This window comes from Scleropages formosus, chromosome 22 (genome assembly GCF_900964775.1).
Source record: "Scleropages formosus chromosome 22, fSclFor1.1, whole genome shotgun sequence".
Classification (NCBI taxonomy): domain Eukaryota; kingdom Metazoa; phylum Chordata; class Actinopteri; order Osteoglossiformes; family Osteoglossidae; genus Scleropages; species Scleropages formosus.
Genome location: NC_041827.1, coordinates 24,311,655 through 24,326,541, shown reverse-complemented (window position 1 = coordinate 24,326,541; position 14,887 = coordinate 24,311,655). Strand labels below are relative to the sequence as shown.

Below are 14,887 nucleotides of genomic sequence, written 5' to 3'. Positions count from 1 at the left end.
AAAACCCTCACGCGCCGCATCCCCCCTTCACTTTGCCTCTTATCACCTTCCCGCTCAGAGATTTCCGATGGGCTTCTGCCCTAAACCTGCGCGACAACGTTTTTGTGCACGTCAGGTACAATTTCTGTGGCTCCCGCCGCTGTATCTGATGCTACTCTGTTTCACATGGGATTCAATTTTTTTTTTTTTCCTACCATCTCTGCCAGCAGCCCTCTTTTCCGCTTCCTGTCTGTCTTCTCTTGCCCTTCTCATTCTGGCTCATCAATCAAAAGTATATTAAGTGGAAACTCAGCGCTCATCTAAGCTGGAATTCCACACACAGGAGCCCGATAAGCTCCATCTCATTAATAAAAAAATAAGTGCTTCAGCGAGGCTCTCGACTGGGTTCACGTGTTCCAGCCATCCCTTTCTCTCTGTACAAGAGGAACACGTAGATCTGTGACTGGCCAGAATGCGTGCACACGCACGCACGCACGCACGCACGCACGAACAGAGCACATACAACAAAAACAATGCATAAGGACGCTGACTTCCCCTCTGCAAGGCCCTGAGCTAAAGTGCCATTGTTGCCCTAATAACACGGGGCAAATGGAGGACACAATTAGGTGTGGAAGGATGGCCAGGAGACGAGGAGAGGCCGCGGGGAGGAGATGCGCATTAAGATGTCAGATTAGAACGAGTGAAAACGGCAGGAGCACAGGGGAAGCGCTGAAAGGAATAAGGGCTTGGTGGAGTGATGGATGGAGAAAGGGGCAGAAATGAAGTGGAGGCAGACAGAGACGGGGGGAGAAAAGGAGAAATCGGAGAAAGGGACAAGGAAGGGAAAGAAAGGAGGAGTATTTTTCCCTCCCTTTTCTCCTTTGCTTTCTGTTCGAGTAACCCAGGAAGATAAGACTAAAAGGCCCATCAGTCTCAAGGAACAATTCTTGCACTGTGCCCCCGTCTCGATTCTCTCAACCCCCCCCACCTGCCAGTGTCTCTTTCTGGCAACCAGTTGCACTCAGATTTCCTCGGCGATGGTTCTGCCGATAGATCGCATCCCTGCAGGGAGCCGTTACGGACGTCGTCACATCGCCGGCTTCTCGGACCCCAAGTAGGCTGGATTTCTCACCCACTTTCTTCAGTGACACATATATGGAGGGACAGTCACATCCCAGTACATCAGCTGTTTTTACCATTACATCATCTGCAGGCAAACACCCACCAAAATTACATATACTTTTTTTTTATATATATGTATATATATATATATATATAGGGGGTGCGGTGGTGCACTGGGTTGTACCACAGTCCTGCTCTCCGGTGGGTCTGGGGTTCGAGTGCCGCTTGGGGTGCCTTGCGACGGACTGGCGTCCCGTTCTGGGTGTGTCCCCTCCCCCTCCGGCCTTACGCCCTGTGTTGCCGGGTTGGCTCCGGTTCCCCGTGACCCCGTATGGGAGAAGCGGTTCTGAAAATTGTGTGTGTGTGTGTGTGTGTGTGTGTGTGTGTGTGTGTGTGTGTGTGTGTATATATATATATATATATACACACACACACACACACACACACACACACACACACACGTATATACTGTATTTATATAGAAGGCAACTCAGCACAAGTACCTTGGTCAGGGGTACTAAATCAGGAGGTAGGATTTGAACCCCGCTGCACTCCTGCCTTCGCACTTGCAGGTAACCATTACCTTGCCCGCTGCCCTTTCTGTCCACCTATATAACCCTGAGTACATTTGTGCAGCATGAACTCCAGAGCTGAGCACCTCATAGCAGCTTCAAACACTTCCTCAGACCTCATGATGTGGCTGTCTTTAAAACATTCACTACTAAAACCCATTATCAAGAGCAACGCTTCACTTTGGAGCAGATTCTCAGATCAGAAAGCGTGATGCAGCGGGGGGGGGTTGTATTTTTTTTTTTTTACCGGAGACCAAAAAGTTCCTTAAATACGTACACACCTGGGCACTGGTCCCACACCGAGGAGCTGACATCACCGTGGCACTGCCACACCGCTATCAGCATTGATCGGAAAACATGGTAATATGCTGGAGGCAGAAGGGGAAGCAGCACAGAAGCGGACACCTCCATGTGGACCCATTAGCAAAACTGGACACGTGTGGCTGTTTCACACCAGGGGGAAAAGACTGTCAAAAGCAACCACAGAAGGCCGTATTGAAGCAGCACAAGTAGACACATTACAAATCACAAGCGCACGTATGAATAGGCCGACCTCAGAAGACATATGAAAAGTGGTTTCTTAACGATCACTTTGAGATTAAGCAAGGACAACATTAGCAGTTTCATACACAATATTTTGCAGGTAAAATGTCTGGTACCTCTTGGTTACAGTATGTGTGAATTCTAACAGACACACTTGATGAAGCCACGTGTCACAAGTGGGGTCGTGGCAAGCTGGAGCCTAACCCGGCAACACAGGGAGCAAGGCTGGAGGGGGAGGGACATACCTGGGACAGGACGCCAGTCTGTCACAAGGCATCCCAAGCGGGACTTGAACCCCAGACCCACCGGAGAGCAGGACCCGGCCAAACCCGCTGCGCCATCGCATCCCCCTGAATTATAACAGTAAAACAAAAAGTGAATTAATTACTAAACTAATAGTATTAAAAAAAAAAAATGTTTTTCATTTTGGAAAGGACCATGGTGAATCAATACACTGGTAAACAAAGAGAAACAGAAGTGACTTATCAGTTCACGACATGAGCTCTTGCATGAAACTGACCAATTGAAGTACCTTACTCAAGGGTAGGGGGGTCATGGTGGTGCAGCAGGTTTGGCTGGGTCCCGCTGTCCGGGGTTCGAGTCCTGCTTGGGGTGCCTTGCGATGGACTGGTGTCCCGTCCTGGGTGTGTCCCCTCTCCTCCAGCCTTGTACCCTGTGTTGCCAGGTTAGGCTCTGGTTCATCACAACCCTGCTAGGGACAAGCGGAGTGAGTGAGTGAGTGAGTGAGTGAGTGAGTGTGTACTCAAGGGTACAGACTGCAGTGGCAGCTTGCAAGATCACCAACACCGCGCAACCTACTGCCCCATATATTGTTACTGATTTAAAAAAAAATCCAAAAGGCTTGGGGTACACACTGCAGGGCAGGTTAGGTAGGAACATGTGACCAATCTATACGTATGACCGACAGAATAAGGGAGTAATGTTTCGAAAGAAGGCAGATCATAATGTAGGATAGCTGTGCCCAAGCACACATCCTTTGTTATTCCCCATATTCTTAACAGAAAAAAGATGAGACAGAGATGAGTAAAAAGGCAAAGCCAAAAACACCCGTGCAGTACAGACATTTTATTTACTGGGACGTCCACAAAGTGAGAACTGCGGTGGACCACTCGCTCACTAAGGCCACTCTTCCAGTGTTTGCGTTGTCAGCTCGTGTCGCCGCTCATCCCACCTACGAGTTGCAGTGGAACCTCAAACTCTGCTGATCATTCAGGGAACGCGTGTTAAACCAATCGCATCTGGACTCGTCTGTTCACATTAAATGTCCTACCAGCAGCAGCTATTCCACTATTTGATCCATTTTGTTCTTTTTTTTTTTTTTAAACAATGGCATAATTTTAGATGCCAGGGGTGAACTACTCCTGTCAAAGTCAGATGTGAAGTCCAGACACATACTCAGTTCAAATCTTTGGTAGCTGTAAACTTGTCCCATAAGATTTCAATCAAAGCAAAAAAAAAAAAAAAAAAGATAAGCCATAGGCCAAATTAAAAGATAAAATTAAAAGTCCAAAAATTATGGAGCCGATAGACAATTGTTTTGTCTAAACACACACAATATGCCATATGAGTGTACATGAGAGCAGTTTAAACACAGCGCATTCATCTCAAACTAGCCAGGATATGGTTTGCTGAAGAGACGTTCCTGAAATTTTTCAAATGGGAAGTCTCTCCTCTCACGTCTCCCGTCACCCCACACCGTGTTTCATCTCCTCTTTCCAAATTTCTTCTCTCCAAATTACCTGCTCTCCACACCACAGCGCCTCAAGTTCCCTTGTTTTAGTGACTTATCAAGCCTACATTTGTCACGACTGTATCATCCTCTTTTGGGGGTCAAACACGTATCTCTTGAAGCTCAGGTGGATGTTGACCGGTTGCGAGTGCATCTTGGCCTCCTCCTCCCTGGCAGGCTCCCCCTTGGCGCTGCCTTTGGCCTTCTTCTTGGAGACCGAGGACAGGAGTTGCTTGGTCTCTGCATTCAGGCCCTCTGCAGAGAGGAAGCAGAACTGAGACTCCCTTCAACGGACACACTAAGTTATGAACCCAAGTGCCCTTATATTCCCTCCGCAACACTGCCTCTGGGTCACGCTGGCCCAGAAGAGATTCCAGGTTGGAGTCGATGCAGGCTCGACACCACATTTGCCATTGTCTCATGACTCGTCACAATAAGGCCAATTCTGTCCACGCCTCCCCCCCTCCGATGAAGCAGGGAGATATGGCAGGAGACACGAGATGCCGCCCAGCCTCGCTCGCCACATCACATGCCACACGGCCCAGTGCGCCGGTGGCTTCCTGCCCGTTTGTTTTTCTACGGCTCCACGCATGTGAAAGCCAGCTATGTTCCTCGACCGCAGAGCCACCCCGCTGGGGCCCCGCAGCCTGCGTCAGTGGCCCGGAGCAAACGGCGCCGGCTCTCGGTCACGTGTCGACTGTCAGGGCTACCAGACCGAGGCTGCAGTTAGTGGGGAGAGACGTTTCTTCTAGTTAAACCTCCAGCGGTGAATGCGTGCCAACGGTTTCGAAAGTGACAACACTGAGACACAACTTGACAATATTTACTGAGAGAGCAACAGTCACTTTAACAGGTTACCATTTTTACCATTTTTACATGTTACATGCATGGATGACACTCTCCAAGCAGCTCACTCCACGGCGCTTAGCCTGCTATCTAATCGTGCATTTTTGGAGAGTCCAGGGCTTCAACCGCTTTGCCCTGCGCTGCCCAAACAACAATAACCTGTAGGGCACAGCAACACTTGTTATGGCAGGAACATATCAATGTTCCAACGGAAAAGAAAGTAAAGAAAGGAACTAGACCACAGTTTCACCTGCAGGCACGCAGATTAAAAACACAGTAAAAGAGAGGCCCCAAAAAGAACAAGTACACAAAGCGCATTTGCTACCTGCTGAGTTTGAATCCCTCCCAGCGCACTAATCCCTTAAGGCAGTAAAAACAAACATCAGTCGGCATGAATGGTGATTAATGAAATGCACACAGCAAAGGACATAAGGACGCAAAGGAGCCCCCCCCAAAGTCATCTCCCTTTTAGCGCAGCCCCGGTGTCCCACACCCTCCGACGCTTTCATTAAAACACTTTTTTCTTTTTTTTTTTTTTTTTAAAAAACTTGGGTCACTCCTGACAGAGAGAAACATGTAATTCAATCAGAGCACCGTGTCGTCTCTCATCTGCTTCAAAACACAAATAAAATGAAGCTAATTAATTCTGAACAATATTTTTTGCCCTAGCTGATGCTTTTAAAGTACGGCGGCACTCGCGCCCTGTTCAGGAACGGCGATACGTGCACCAAGAGAAAGTGCCTTTGTAGAGGCTCACATGAGCCGAGCGGCACAAATTAGTGATAAGCTTTTCTTCCTTTAAAGATCTAAAATTTAATTTGAAACTCTTTTATTGAATTAAATAATAAGAAACGCAACTTAAAGAACTGCAGAGAAAGAAAAAGTGCCAAAACCTGTCATTTTGGTGCCATCAACCAGTAGCCAGCGCTGTGCCACACTTGGGGGACACTCATGTGTCACACTTCTGTTACACCCATGATGGCGGCTGTGTCTCGCCAAAATGTCCTCTCTCTTACACACACACACACACACACACACACACACACACAAACCAGGCGAAACGCGATCAGTCGATCCAGAGGACCCCCCCTTCCCACAGACACACTTTCTCTCCAAGTGTTATCTTTATTGATAAAATACAGATGACCTTTTTATAAAGCTGGGCCTCTCGCTCTCTCCCTCCCATCCTGGTGACCTATAGGAGCAAAGACGCCTGGGGACTAGAATAACTGTCTGGTGCCAGGCTGCTGGGCCCGAGGGCTGGTGGGAGAAGAGTGCAGGGGGGAAGGACACAGCAAGGGAAGGGTGGTGGTCTGTGTGAAGAGCATGTGCAGGCTGAGAGCTTCAAAGGCTTGCTGAAGTAAAGAGAGCTCCTCCAGATGCCCTCCCTTTCCCTCACGCTCTTCCCTTTCCTTCACAGCTACACCTGATCTGGATCTTGTGACAGCAAGAGCAGCACACCCAAAGAAAAAAAAGAAAAAAAAGCAGCAGAACAGAACAGCCCCAAGAGCAAAAGAAAGATAGAAGAAAAATAACAACAACAACATGGGTCATGACAGAGCAAGACAAAGGCAGAAGTCCAAAGAGGGGAAATGGGTAAGAGAGGCCTGCTCAACACTGAGATGCTGAGACGCCTCATTTTGATGAGTGGGACACAATAAGTCCAAACACATTGTGCTCCTGGAAAAAAGGGGCAGTACACAGTGAGCCCATGCGAGCTCCACACTGGGTGAGATGAACACCGAGGTCCACTGAAGGTCCCGCTAAGCTGCACTGAAGATGTACATTGCACTTTGTGTCCTACTGCTACCGCTACTCTTTCGTTCTGTCCCCCAGTGCTGGCACGAAGGGCAGGCAGACACAAACAGAGGTGGCCCTGATGACATGATGAACGACAAGACGCGTCCCAACACCCACCTGGCACTCGAATCTTGAACTTGCCACTCTGGCCAAACCCTCCTTCGATAAGCCCTGCCTCCCCTGTCGACAAGGTGACCTTCAGTCCAACGAAGAGCTGCAAGTTGGTCTCCTTCTTGAACAAGTTGCGGCCGATCACGGTGCAGTCGTCGGCGACCTGGCCAGAGAGACGGAAGAGAGCAATCTGTGAGCATCACCCACCGCCACGTTCCACCGTTACAAAGTCTTTCCGAGAAACGGCCCGATTCACCCGGGCGCAGCGGCACAAAACCCAGCCGAACGGCCACATTTACTAATCACGTGACTCAAAGGGTCAAGTCCCAAAAGCAGCGCTGCTCTTCTAGCCGTGACCGATGTACTTAACCCTGATTGCTGCGGTAAACTGTGCGGACGCGTCAACGGCCGACAGCGCCCAGCTACAAGGTACTGATGAACGAAGTGATCGAAGCGGGGATTGAAACCGAGCCGGTCCCAGTGGACAATAACCCAAACCCTGCCGTCAGCTACCCCCACACTTGTGTCGTCGAGCTGTCTGCCCTCTCCCCCTCTTACTTTCGCTCTTTCTATTCTCGTGTTTTTTTGTTTGCTTGTTTCTCCTTATCGCCACATCTGGAATTCTCCGTTACAGTAGACACGCGGCACCGCTCAGTCTCCATTCCTCCCTCCTCCCCGAACCCTTTCATTCCGTCCCATCCCATCGCTCGCTCTAGTCTCGCTCTGGGAAATGGCAGACAGCAGTCCCCGCATGCTCATCGCGCACCGAAAAACAAATGTTCGGCAAGGCAGACGCGTACAATCTTAAAGACGATACAGACGTAAAAAAATCTCACGTCCGATTCCAAAGAGGGCAACATCTCAAGCGCCTCCGTGCTGACCGAGAGAGCGACGCAAAGACCAGCGCCGACCGCTCCGGCTCAAGCAAAGGACGCGCACTGAGGAAGTATATCAACATGTCATAAGGCCAGAGGAATTATCTCCGACAGACACACTGCACATAGCTTGGCGTCTCCTGCTCACATGACACAGTTCGTTGGTACTTCGGCGACTCATCTTTGGAGAACAATTTAAAAAAATAAAGAAAATTTTTAAATCAGCCGTACAAATAAATCAAGATTTCACTAGTGGTGACAGAGGGCGGCAAAAAATGTATACAGTGAAGTGGGAAAAGCCATGTTTTTTTTTTATGTGAATTAAAGCATAAAATAAAAATAAAAAATAAAAAAAAAAAAAAAACACACAATTCTGCTTTTTGCTTTGCTGCATTTTATCACCGTTATGAGCAAATTCCTTCCCGTACATTTCCGCAAGCCATTACTACTAACAAACTAGACTCCGGAAACAGAAATTCCGCATGACATCTACAAATTATGTATACCTATGATGGTTTTTTTTTCTTTTTTTGTCCAACTTAAATATTTCTGAAAATATACTGAAAAGTGAAACCTAACAAAACTCCCTTTTGTAAGGTGGATATTCTCAATAAAAAAGGCAGTGGGTTCTAACAATAATACTCTGTCAAAACTGTGAACACATATGAGTAGATATGTGATCTGTAAACATTACAAAAAGAGGACAGTTGCCTTTTCTCCTTGGTTATTCCAAGGAACATTTAGTGACAAGAATTTTAGGAAAATAAAGTGAAATGCCTTACTGTACACTGAAAGGGTTCTCTTCTCTCCAAACAAAAAACCATTCATATTAATTTTAAATAAACTGTCACACCGTACACATATATACGGTAATCAGAAAGGCACAGGGGCGAAAGCACATTGAAGAGGAAGCGGAGCCTTAAGTAACTATGCGGTGTGTTCAGGCGATGGTGCGGCACGGGTTCAGGGACAGGCTGGGGAGCCACATGCGGGGCACCTCTCCTCACCTGCCCCACGCACGCACGCGCGCGCGTCACCTACCAAACACAGCTTCAAGATTCCATCCGTTCACAGAGACGGATATTTTGCCACCTCAATACAACATAATTCCCCTCCTGACAGATGCAAGGCAGGAAAGTCTAGAGAGAGTTGAGCTCCTCAGGAACGATGGTCTCCATTTCCAAAAATTATACATCAACGGTGTCATTAGCAAGGCGAAGCTGGTCAGCTTTTACGAGGAAAAATTCTGCTGACCTTCAGCACGCGGTTCGCTCGTCTAACCACAGCAGCCTTCATTTCGGAGACACATCTATGAAGCGGTCCAATCGGCAGCACCACGATGCCGGTACCACGTAAGATGAACGAATGCCCTCTCCAGGATGAACTGGGACTCGAGACTATAGCGTGTGCAGTCTGTGAGATACGCTGAAAAATATCTGTCCTCCAGAATGGACCAAAATAAATGGCCGGGTCTCAGAAAGACCCTATTTGTGCTCCTACACACAACTTGTCTTGGGCGTTAATGTATGTAAATGATGCCGACTAGGCGTTCAGGAACGTTCCTGGGTCTCACCAGCCAACGAGTAAAGACAAACTATTATCGATTCTCCTACTTTTGACCTTTCACTTGAATGAGAAGCAACGCACATTTTATCAGGTATGACGTGAACTCGGCTTTGAAACGCTGACTCCGACGGACGGTACAGCGTTTCTACCCACAGCGTATTCATGTACTATGTCCAGCTGCTACACAATCTGAGGAGGACACTGCAGAAGAGAGACACCGAGCCCCAGTGTGGTCTCGTGGCGCAAGACTTGAGCGAGCGCAGTGGGCAAAATCTCCATGAGAAGTGGAGCCGGCTGGGCTCCGAGGCGCACTCGAACACTCACCCTTTCCACCTGTCCCTCCCGCTGCTTGCTCTTGTACAGTTTGAGACGTGGCAGGGCACTCTCTGCGTAGCCCTTGTCCTCAAAGCCTTCCAGCAGGCGCCCCTGGAAAGCCAGTCGGCAGGTATTGGAGTGGATGTCCGTGTCCAGCTTGGAACCAATGACCAAGCAGAGGGGGGGGCACGTCACCGGCTTCTCGAACTCCAGCAAGGCCCACTGCTGTGGCTCCGCTGCCTTCGCTGGCCCTCCCTGACCGACCGCATACTCTTCCTGGAAAAAGTACTCCGTATCAAAACTGAAAGATGTCTCCGGGGGGGTGGAATCTGGGGGAAACGAAGTGGTCTGCGGGTCGCCGGGGCGCGACAGCGCTTTGCAATTGTCCGGAGAGGACGAGGAGGTAGAAGGCGGCAGACCGAAGAAGGTCACCTTGGCCATGACCGTCTCGTGGCCTACAGAGATGTGGAACTTGCTGCGTGTGGTCAGCGCACCCCGGAAGTAGCTGATCTTGCGAACGGACATAAGGCCGGCGTGGAGAGTACGCAGAGACCCCGGGGTGCACACCAGCCCCCTCTCCAGCAGCTTGGGGTCAAACTGAGTCACGCACACTCCTATTCGGTCGCCTTGCATCGCTCCACCCACCGGCTGACGAAACATCTGTATGGACTTCACCTTCCGGGTGACCTGGGGACAGAAAACGCGAGGCTGTGTACATCCCCACAGACTGGCGATACAGGCACTGAAAGTTGGAAAATATGCTCCATTAATACGGCACTATGCAGCAGAGTGAACGGTTACCAGACTTGGGACCCTAAAGTTCACAACGCAGTATATCGGTCCTTGCACTTCACACTCCTGTAACTGAATATAGTTTGAGGTACCGCAAAGTACTCTGACAGACATGCATTTGCCCCTTTGTTGGTTTAAGTCTAAGCACATGTCGTAAAACCACATATGAGGACAGCTGGCAGCGTACCGATTACAGCTACTGCTTTTGAATCCAAAAGGTCGCAGGTTTGATCCCCTGCTCTGGCTGTAGAACCCTTGAGCAATGAGAAATTAAACCCTAAATTGCTCCAGTAAAAAAAATTATCCTGCTGTATTAAGGGGTAAATAACCGTAAGCTTGTAATAAGTGTAACGTTAACACTGTAAGTTGCTTTGCAGAGAAGTGTCAGTGAAATGAATCAATGTAAAATAAGCGCTTTGAAATACTTTTAAAAGCCTCGTTGCCATCTAATGGCAAATAAACATTCAATGTGCTCAACTCCGGAACTTCCGAAACACAACGGGAACACGGCTGTTCCCTGCCTCTTCAACTTAATTCTCTTTGATTCAAAGGTGACTGATCTGTTTGCGGATGTTTGGCTGTCATTCACGACGAGCCTTCGCTGATATTATCGCGAGCGGGTCACTTAACCCTGGGTGCGCTGAGCGAACGGAGCCTTCTCCAGGTCCACCAACCTCGTCTCGTATTTCTAACAAGCTCTCTTTCCTAGCTCACACTCCTCTGGACTCCCTTCAGAGGATCCCTGCCAAGAACCTGCAGAAATATACACCAAGAGCGTTCCCCGGGCGATATCGGCACCTTCAGGGCTGGGATCTCCACCGAGTCATTGAGCGACAGCGACCCCTGCAGCACCGTGCCCGTCATGACAGTGCCCTGGCCACGGATGGAGAAACAGTGGTCGATGGCCATCAGCAGGGGCCCTGAGGGGTCTCTGCGCGGGAGGTACGCCTGGCGTTTCAGCAACTGTGGAGGGGGGTAGGCCAGAGTCACCGGAGACAATGAAACAGTGTAACACAATGTCATCCCTACACTTATGTATACATTTTTACCAAAGTCTATTGACAGCTCAGCCAGAAGCACCTTATTACCTCAATAAGCTTTGAAACCCCCTGTGGCTGTTCAGTGCCTGGGGCATCAGGACCCCCTGGCTTCGCAGCAACTGCAATCACTGGGCAATCCTTAAATCTACACAAAAATAGTCATAAAGCAAACATAACGATAAATTACATTACAGTCACACTTATTTAGTTTCCAGTACAACAGACAGTGTTTTGCTACTACAGTAACTTGTAACATTGTACCCGTTTACACAGCAGACCAATCTGGAGAGGAACAATTCAGGGTTAGTACCTTGTCAGTGCCTTTGGTGAAAGGGGCCAGCTGAATGGAAAGTGAATGTCTTAAGTTCTACCGTAGTACCTCGAGCAAAGTATTTACTCTGAATTGTTCCAGCAAAAATGAACTAGCTGTGTGAAACAGTAAATCATTGTAAGTGCAAGGGTGCTACAGTAGGAGTTGGGGTTCAAACCTGGGCCCTTTGAGTACAAGGCAGCGCTATGACCCCTACGCTACCTGCTAAGCCCAACAATACTAGTTGTAGTACAAAAACCACGTTTATACATGTATAGACACATACATGTACATTTATTCATTTAGCTGACACTTTTCACCAAAGCGACTTACCATGATTTACCCATATATACAGCTGAATAATTTCACAAGGACAATTTTGGGTAAGTACAGGGCGGCACGGTGGCACAGCGGGTAGCGTTGCTGTCTCACAGCACCTGGGTGGTACGAGGGAACGTGGGTTCGATCCCCCCTCAGTCTGTGTGGAGTTTTCATGTTCTCCCCGTGTCTGCGTGGGTTTTCCCCGGGTGCTCTGGTTTCTTTCCTCAGTCCAAAGACATGCTGTTCAGGTTCCCCCATAGTTTGTGAGTGACAGAGAGAGTCTGTGTGTTCCACTGATGTATGGATAAGTGAACCAGCGTAAGTAGTGTATCTAGCAGTGTAAGTCACCACGGTGAACAAGGCGTGCGGGCTGATAACCCTACATAGCATCCACTGTAAGACGCTTTGGAGAAAACATCTGCTAAATATGTAAATGTAAGCACTTTGCTCAAGGGTACTACAGCTGGAGGTGGGAATCGAACCTACGACCTTTTGGTCCAAAGGCAGCAGCTCTAATTACTAGAGTACCAGCTGTTCATACTCAGACAAGTGTGTGTGTGTGTGTGTGTATATATATATAGATACCGGGTACTCTCCAAGGTCTTGAGCATCCTCTTCGTCATCTTCTCGATGGCAGCCTGCCTCTTCTCTGGGGCCAGGAGGTCAATCTTATTTAGGACTACGACCATGCGAGGACACGTTAGTTCTCCGATGAGCAGGCACTCTGCTGTTTGCGTCTGCATGCCCTTAACCACGTCCACCACTAGCAGCATCAGGTCAATGATCTGAGCACCTGTGCACATGGAGAAAACTGCTGAAACCTGTTGCATACCAATAAATATTAACACCTTCTATACATTTAATCAGGAAGGCACCACTACGCCACCTGCTGCCCCAATACAGCAAGTGACTTGGAGCCGTTTAAGTTTTCCGTTAAAGTTACGTTTACGTCACTTGATTTATCAAGACGCTTTTCTCCAAAGCAACTTCCAATGAACTCTATGTGGTGTTACTGGCCCACACACCTTATTCACCGTGGTGACTTACACTGCAAAATACACTACCTACAATGGGTCACTCATCCATGCATCTGTGAAACACACACACACACACACACACACACACACACACACACACACACACTCTCTCTCTCTCTCTCTCTCTGACACTCACACACTATGGGGGAACCTGAACAGCATGTCTTTGGATTGTGGGAGGAAACCAGAGCACCCGGGTGAAACCCGCGCACATGCCGGGCGGGCAGAAGATGCAAACTCCCCCTCCCACCCACGAAAGACAGACGCACGTCACATCACATCACGTCACATCACGTCACGTCACGCCCAGACGCGGCAGACCTCCGATGACGGTGCGGATGAGCGACGCGTGTCCCGGACAGTCGACGAGGGTGAACTGCAGCGTCTCGTAGCCCGGATGTCCGCACTGCTCGCGCCGCGGCAGGTGCTCCGGCAGCTGCACGGCGAAGCTCGAGAAGCCCAGGTCCAGGGTGATGCCGCGCTCGCGGGACTGCGGGTTCTTGTCGAAGGCGGCCGTGGACGCGGTGCTGCTCAGCGCCTTGGCCACGGAGGTCTTGCCGCTGTCCACGTGGCCGAGCACCCCCACGTTGAAGTTCAGAGTGTTGCGGGGCCCCCCCGCCTCGCGCTCACACATGGCGGACTCGCTCTCGAAGCTTTTCTCCGCGTCGGACGCTGCGCGCACAGAGCCGCCGCGCAGTTTCGCGAGGAAGCGCTCGGTACGCAGCTCTGCGGACGGGAAGTACTTCCTGCGTAAGCCTCAAATGGCTCCCCCGAAAGTCCGGCGACGAAAGGGACCCCCTGGCTTCTTCGCAGCAACTGCACAAGAAAGGTTCCGGTTCCGGTTCCGAGCTGTGCGCCTGCGCCGCCGCCGCCGATATACTGCATATACTGTGTACTCTACATATAGACAGGCTGCGGCGAGACGTCGCTCGACTCCGCTAGGCCGCCATATTGGAAAAATGTGCTCGTGCGGCGGCACGCAACGCTGTGGAGAAACTCAGAAACGACGACGACGACGTCGTTTTTTGTTCATTTCACGAGTCGAGTGAGCGCTTCACCTTCTGGCATCAAACACAAAAAGCCTCAGTTGCGGGGGTACATTTTATGTTGTTGGGTAATTAAACACAAGAAGAAGAAGAACTAAGTCGAGACGTACGGTTTTGTTGTTTAACTTATTATTTATATGTGACGAACTCGCGCAGCGAGCGAGCGTCTGGCTGCAGCAGTTCTCCTTTAATTTAAATCTGCATCATCATGAGCACGCAACATAATTAATTTTCGTAAATAAAATGTAAATAGCTGAGTGAGCTCACCTAAGCTCAGTTAAGTAAGTTCAGGAAGGGGCGTTTTCAACCCTAATCACTGGATCACTCGTCGGAGCGGAGGCCGGGCTGGTGTCGCACCGGGCGGGGGCGCCTTGCTTGTCGCGCAAACTTACTTAACAGAGCCGGACAGTGAGGGACGCAGATTGATTGTTACATTTATAGTAGTTATTCGCTCATCAGACACTTTTCTCCAAAGCAACTTACCATGGCATGGATACTAGTATGTAGTGTTATCAGCCCGCACACTGACTTAGTGGCTCACTCATCCATACGTCAGTGGAGAGCACACACACACACTGTCACTCACACTCACGAGGTCTTTGGAGTGTGGGAGGAAACCAGAGCACCCGCTGTGCCACCCATTACAATGATAGTAACACAACTCAACTGCTCAGATTGTACAGTAAAGGGCAATACTGTAACGAGGCAGAAAAACAAGGAAGTACTAGTACAATTTGAGAGAAATGGTTCAGTTTATTTCTTCAGTACATGATAATAGAGCTATAGGCCCACTCTAGCTGAATAAACTAACAGCTCGCCTGGAACGAAGGACGGGACACAAACTTTGTGTGTATTTACACCT

The 14,887-nt window shown here is 49.3% G+C and overlaps 1 protein-coding gene across 2 annotated transcripts; it reads right to left on the bottom strand.

The window, feature by feature from the left end:
• Positions 1 to 3,287: 3,287 nt before the first annotated feature.
• Positions 3,288 to 13,981, bottom strand: eefsec (eukaryotic elongation factor, selenocysteine-tRNA-specific). 2 transcript variants are annotated; one of them, XM_018733997.2, is made up of 8 exons: positions 13,301 to 13,981; positions 12,528 to 12,735; positions 11,360 to 11,456; positions 11,070 to 11,234; positions 9,912 to 10,166; positions 9,489 to 9,755; positions 6,730 to 6,886; positions 3,288 to 4,221 (listed from the first exon to the last, which is right to left on the bottom strand). In XM_018733997.2, exons 1-8 carry the CDS (start codon positions 13,611 to 13,613, stop codon positions 4,040 to 4,042), a joined length of 1,644 nt encoding a protein of 547 aa, XP_018589513.1. In that variant the 5' UTR covers positions 13,614 to 13,981; the 3' UTR covers positions 3,288 to 4,039. The 2 variants fall into 2 exon arrangements, with proteins under 2 accessions (XP_018589513.1, XP_018589512.1); XM_018733996.2 differs by having other exon boundaries at positions 9,489 to 10,166.
• Between the last annotated feature and the right edge of the window lie 906 nt (positions 13,982 to 14,887).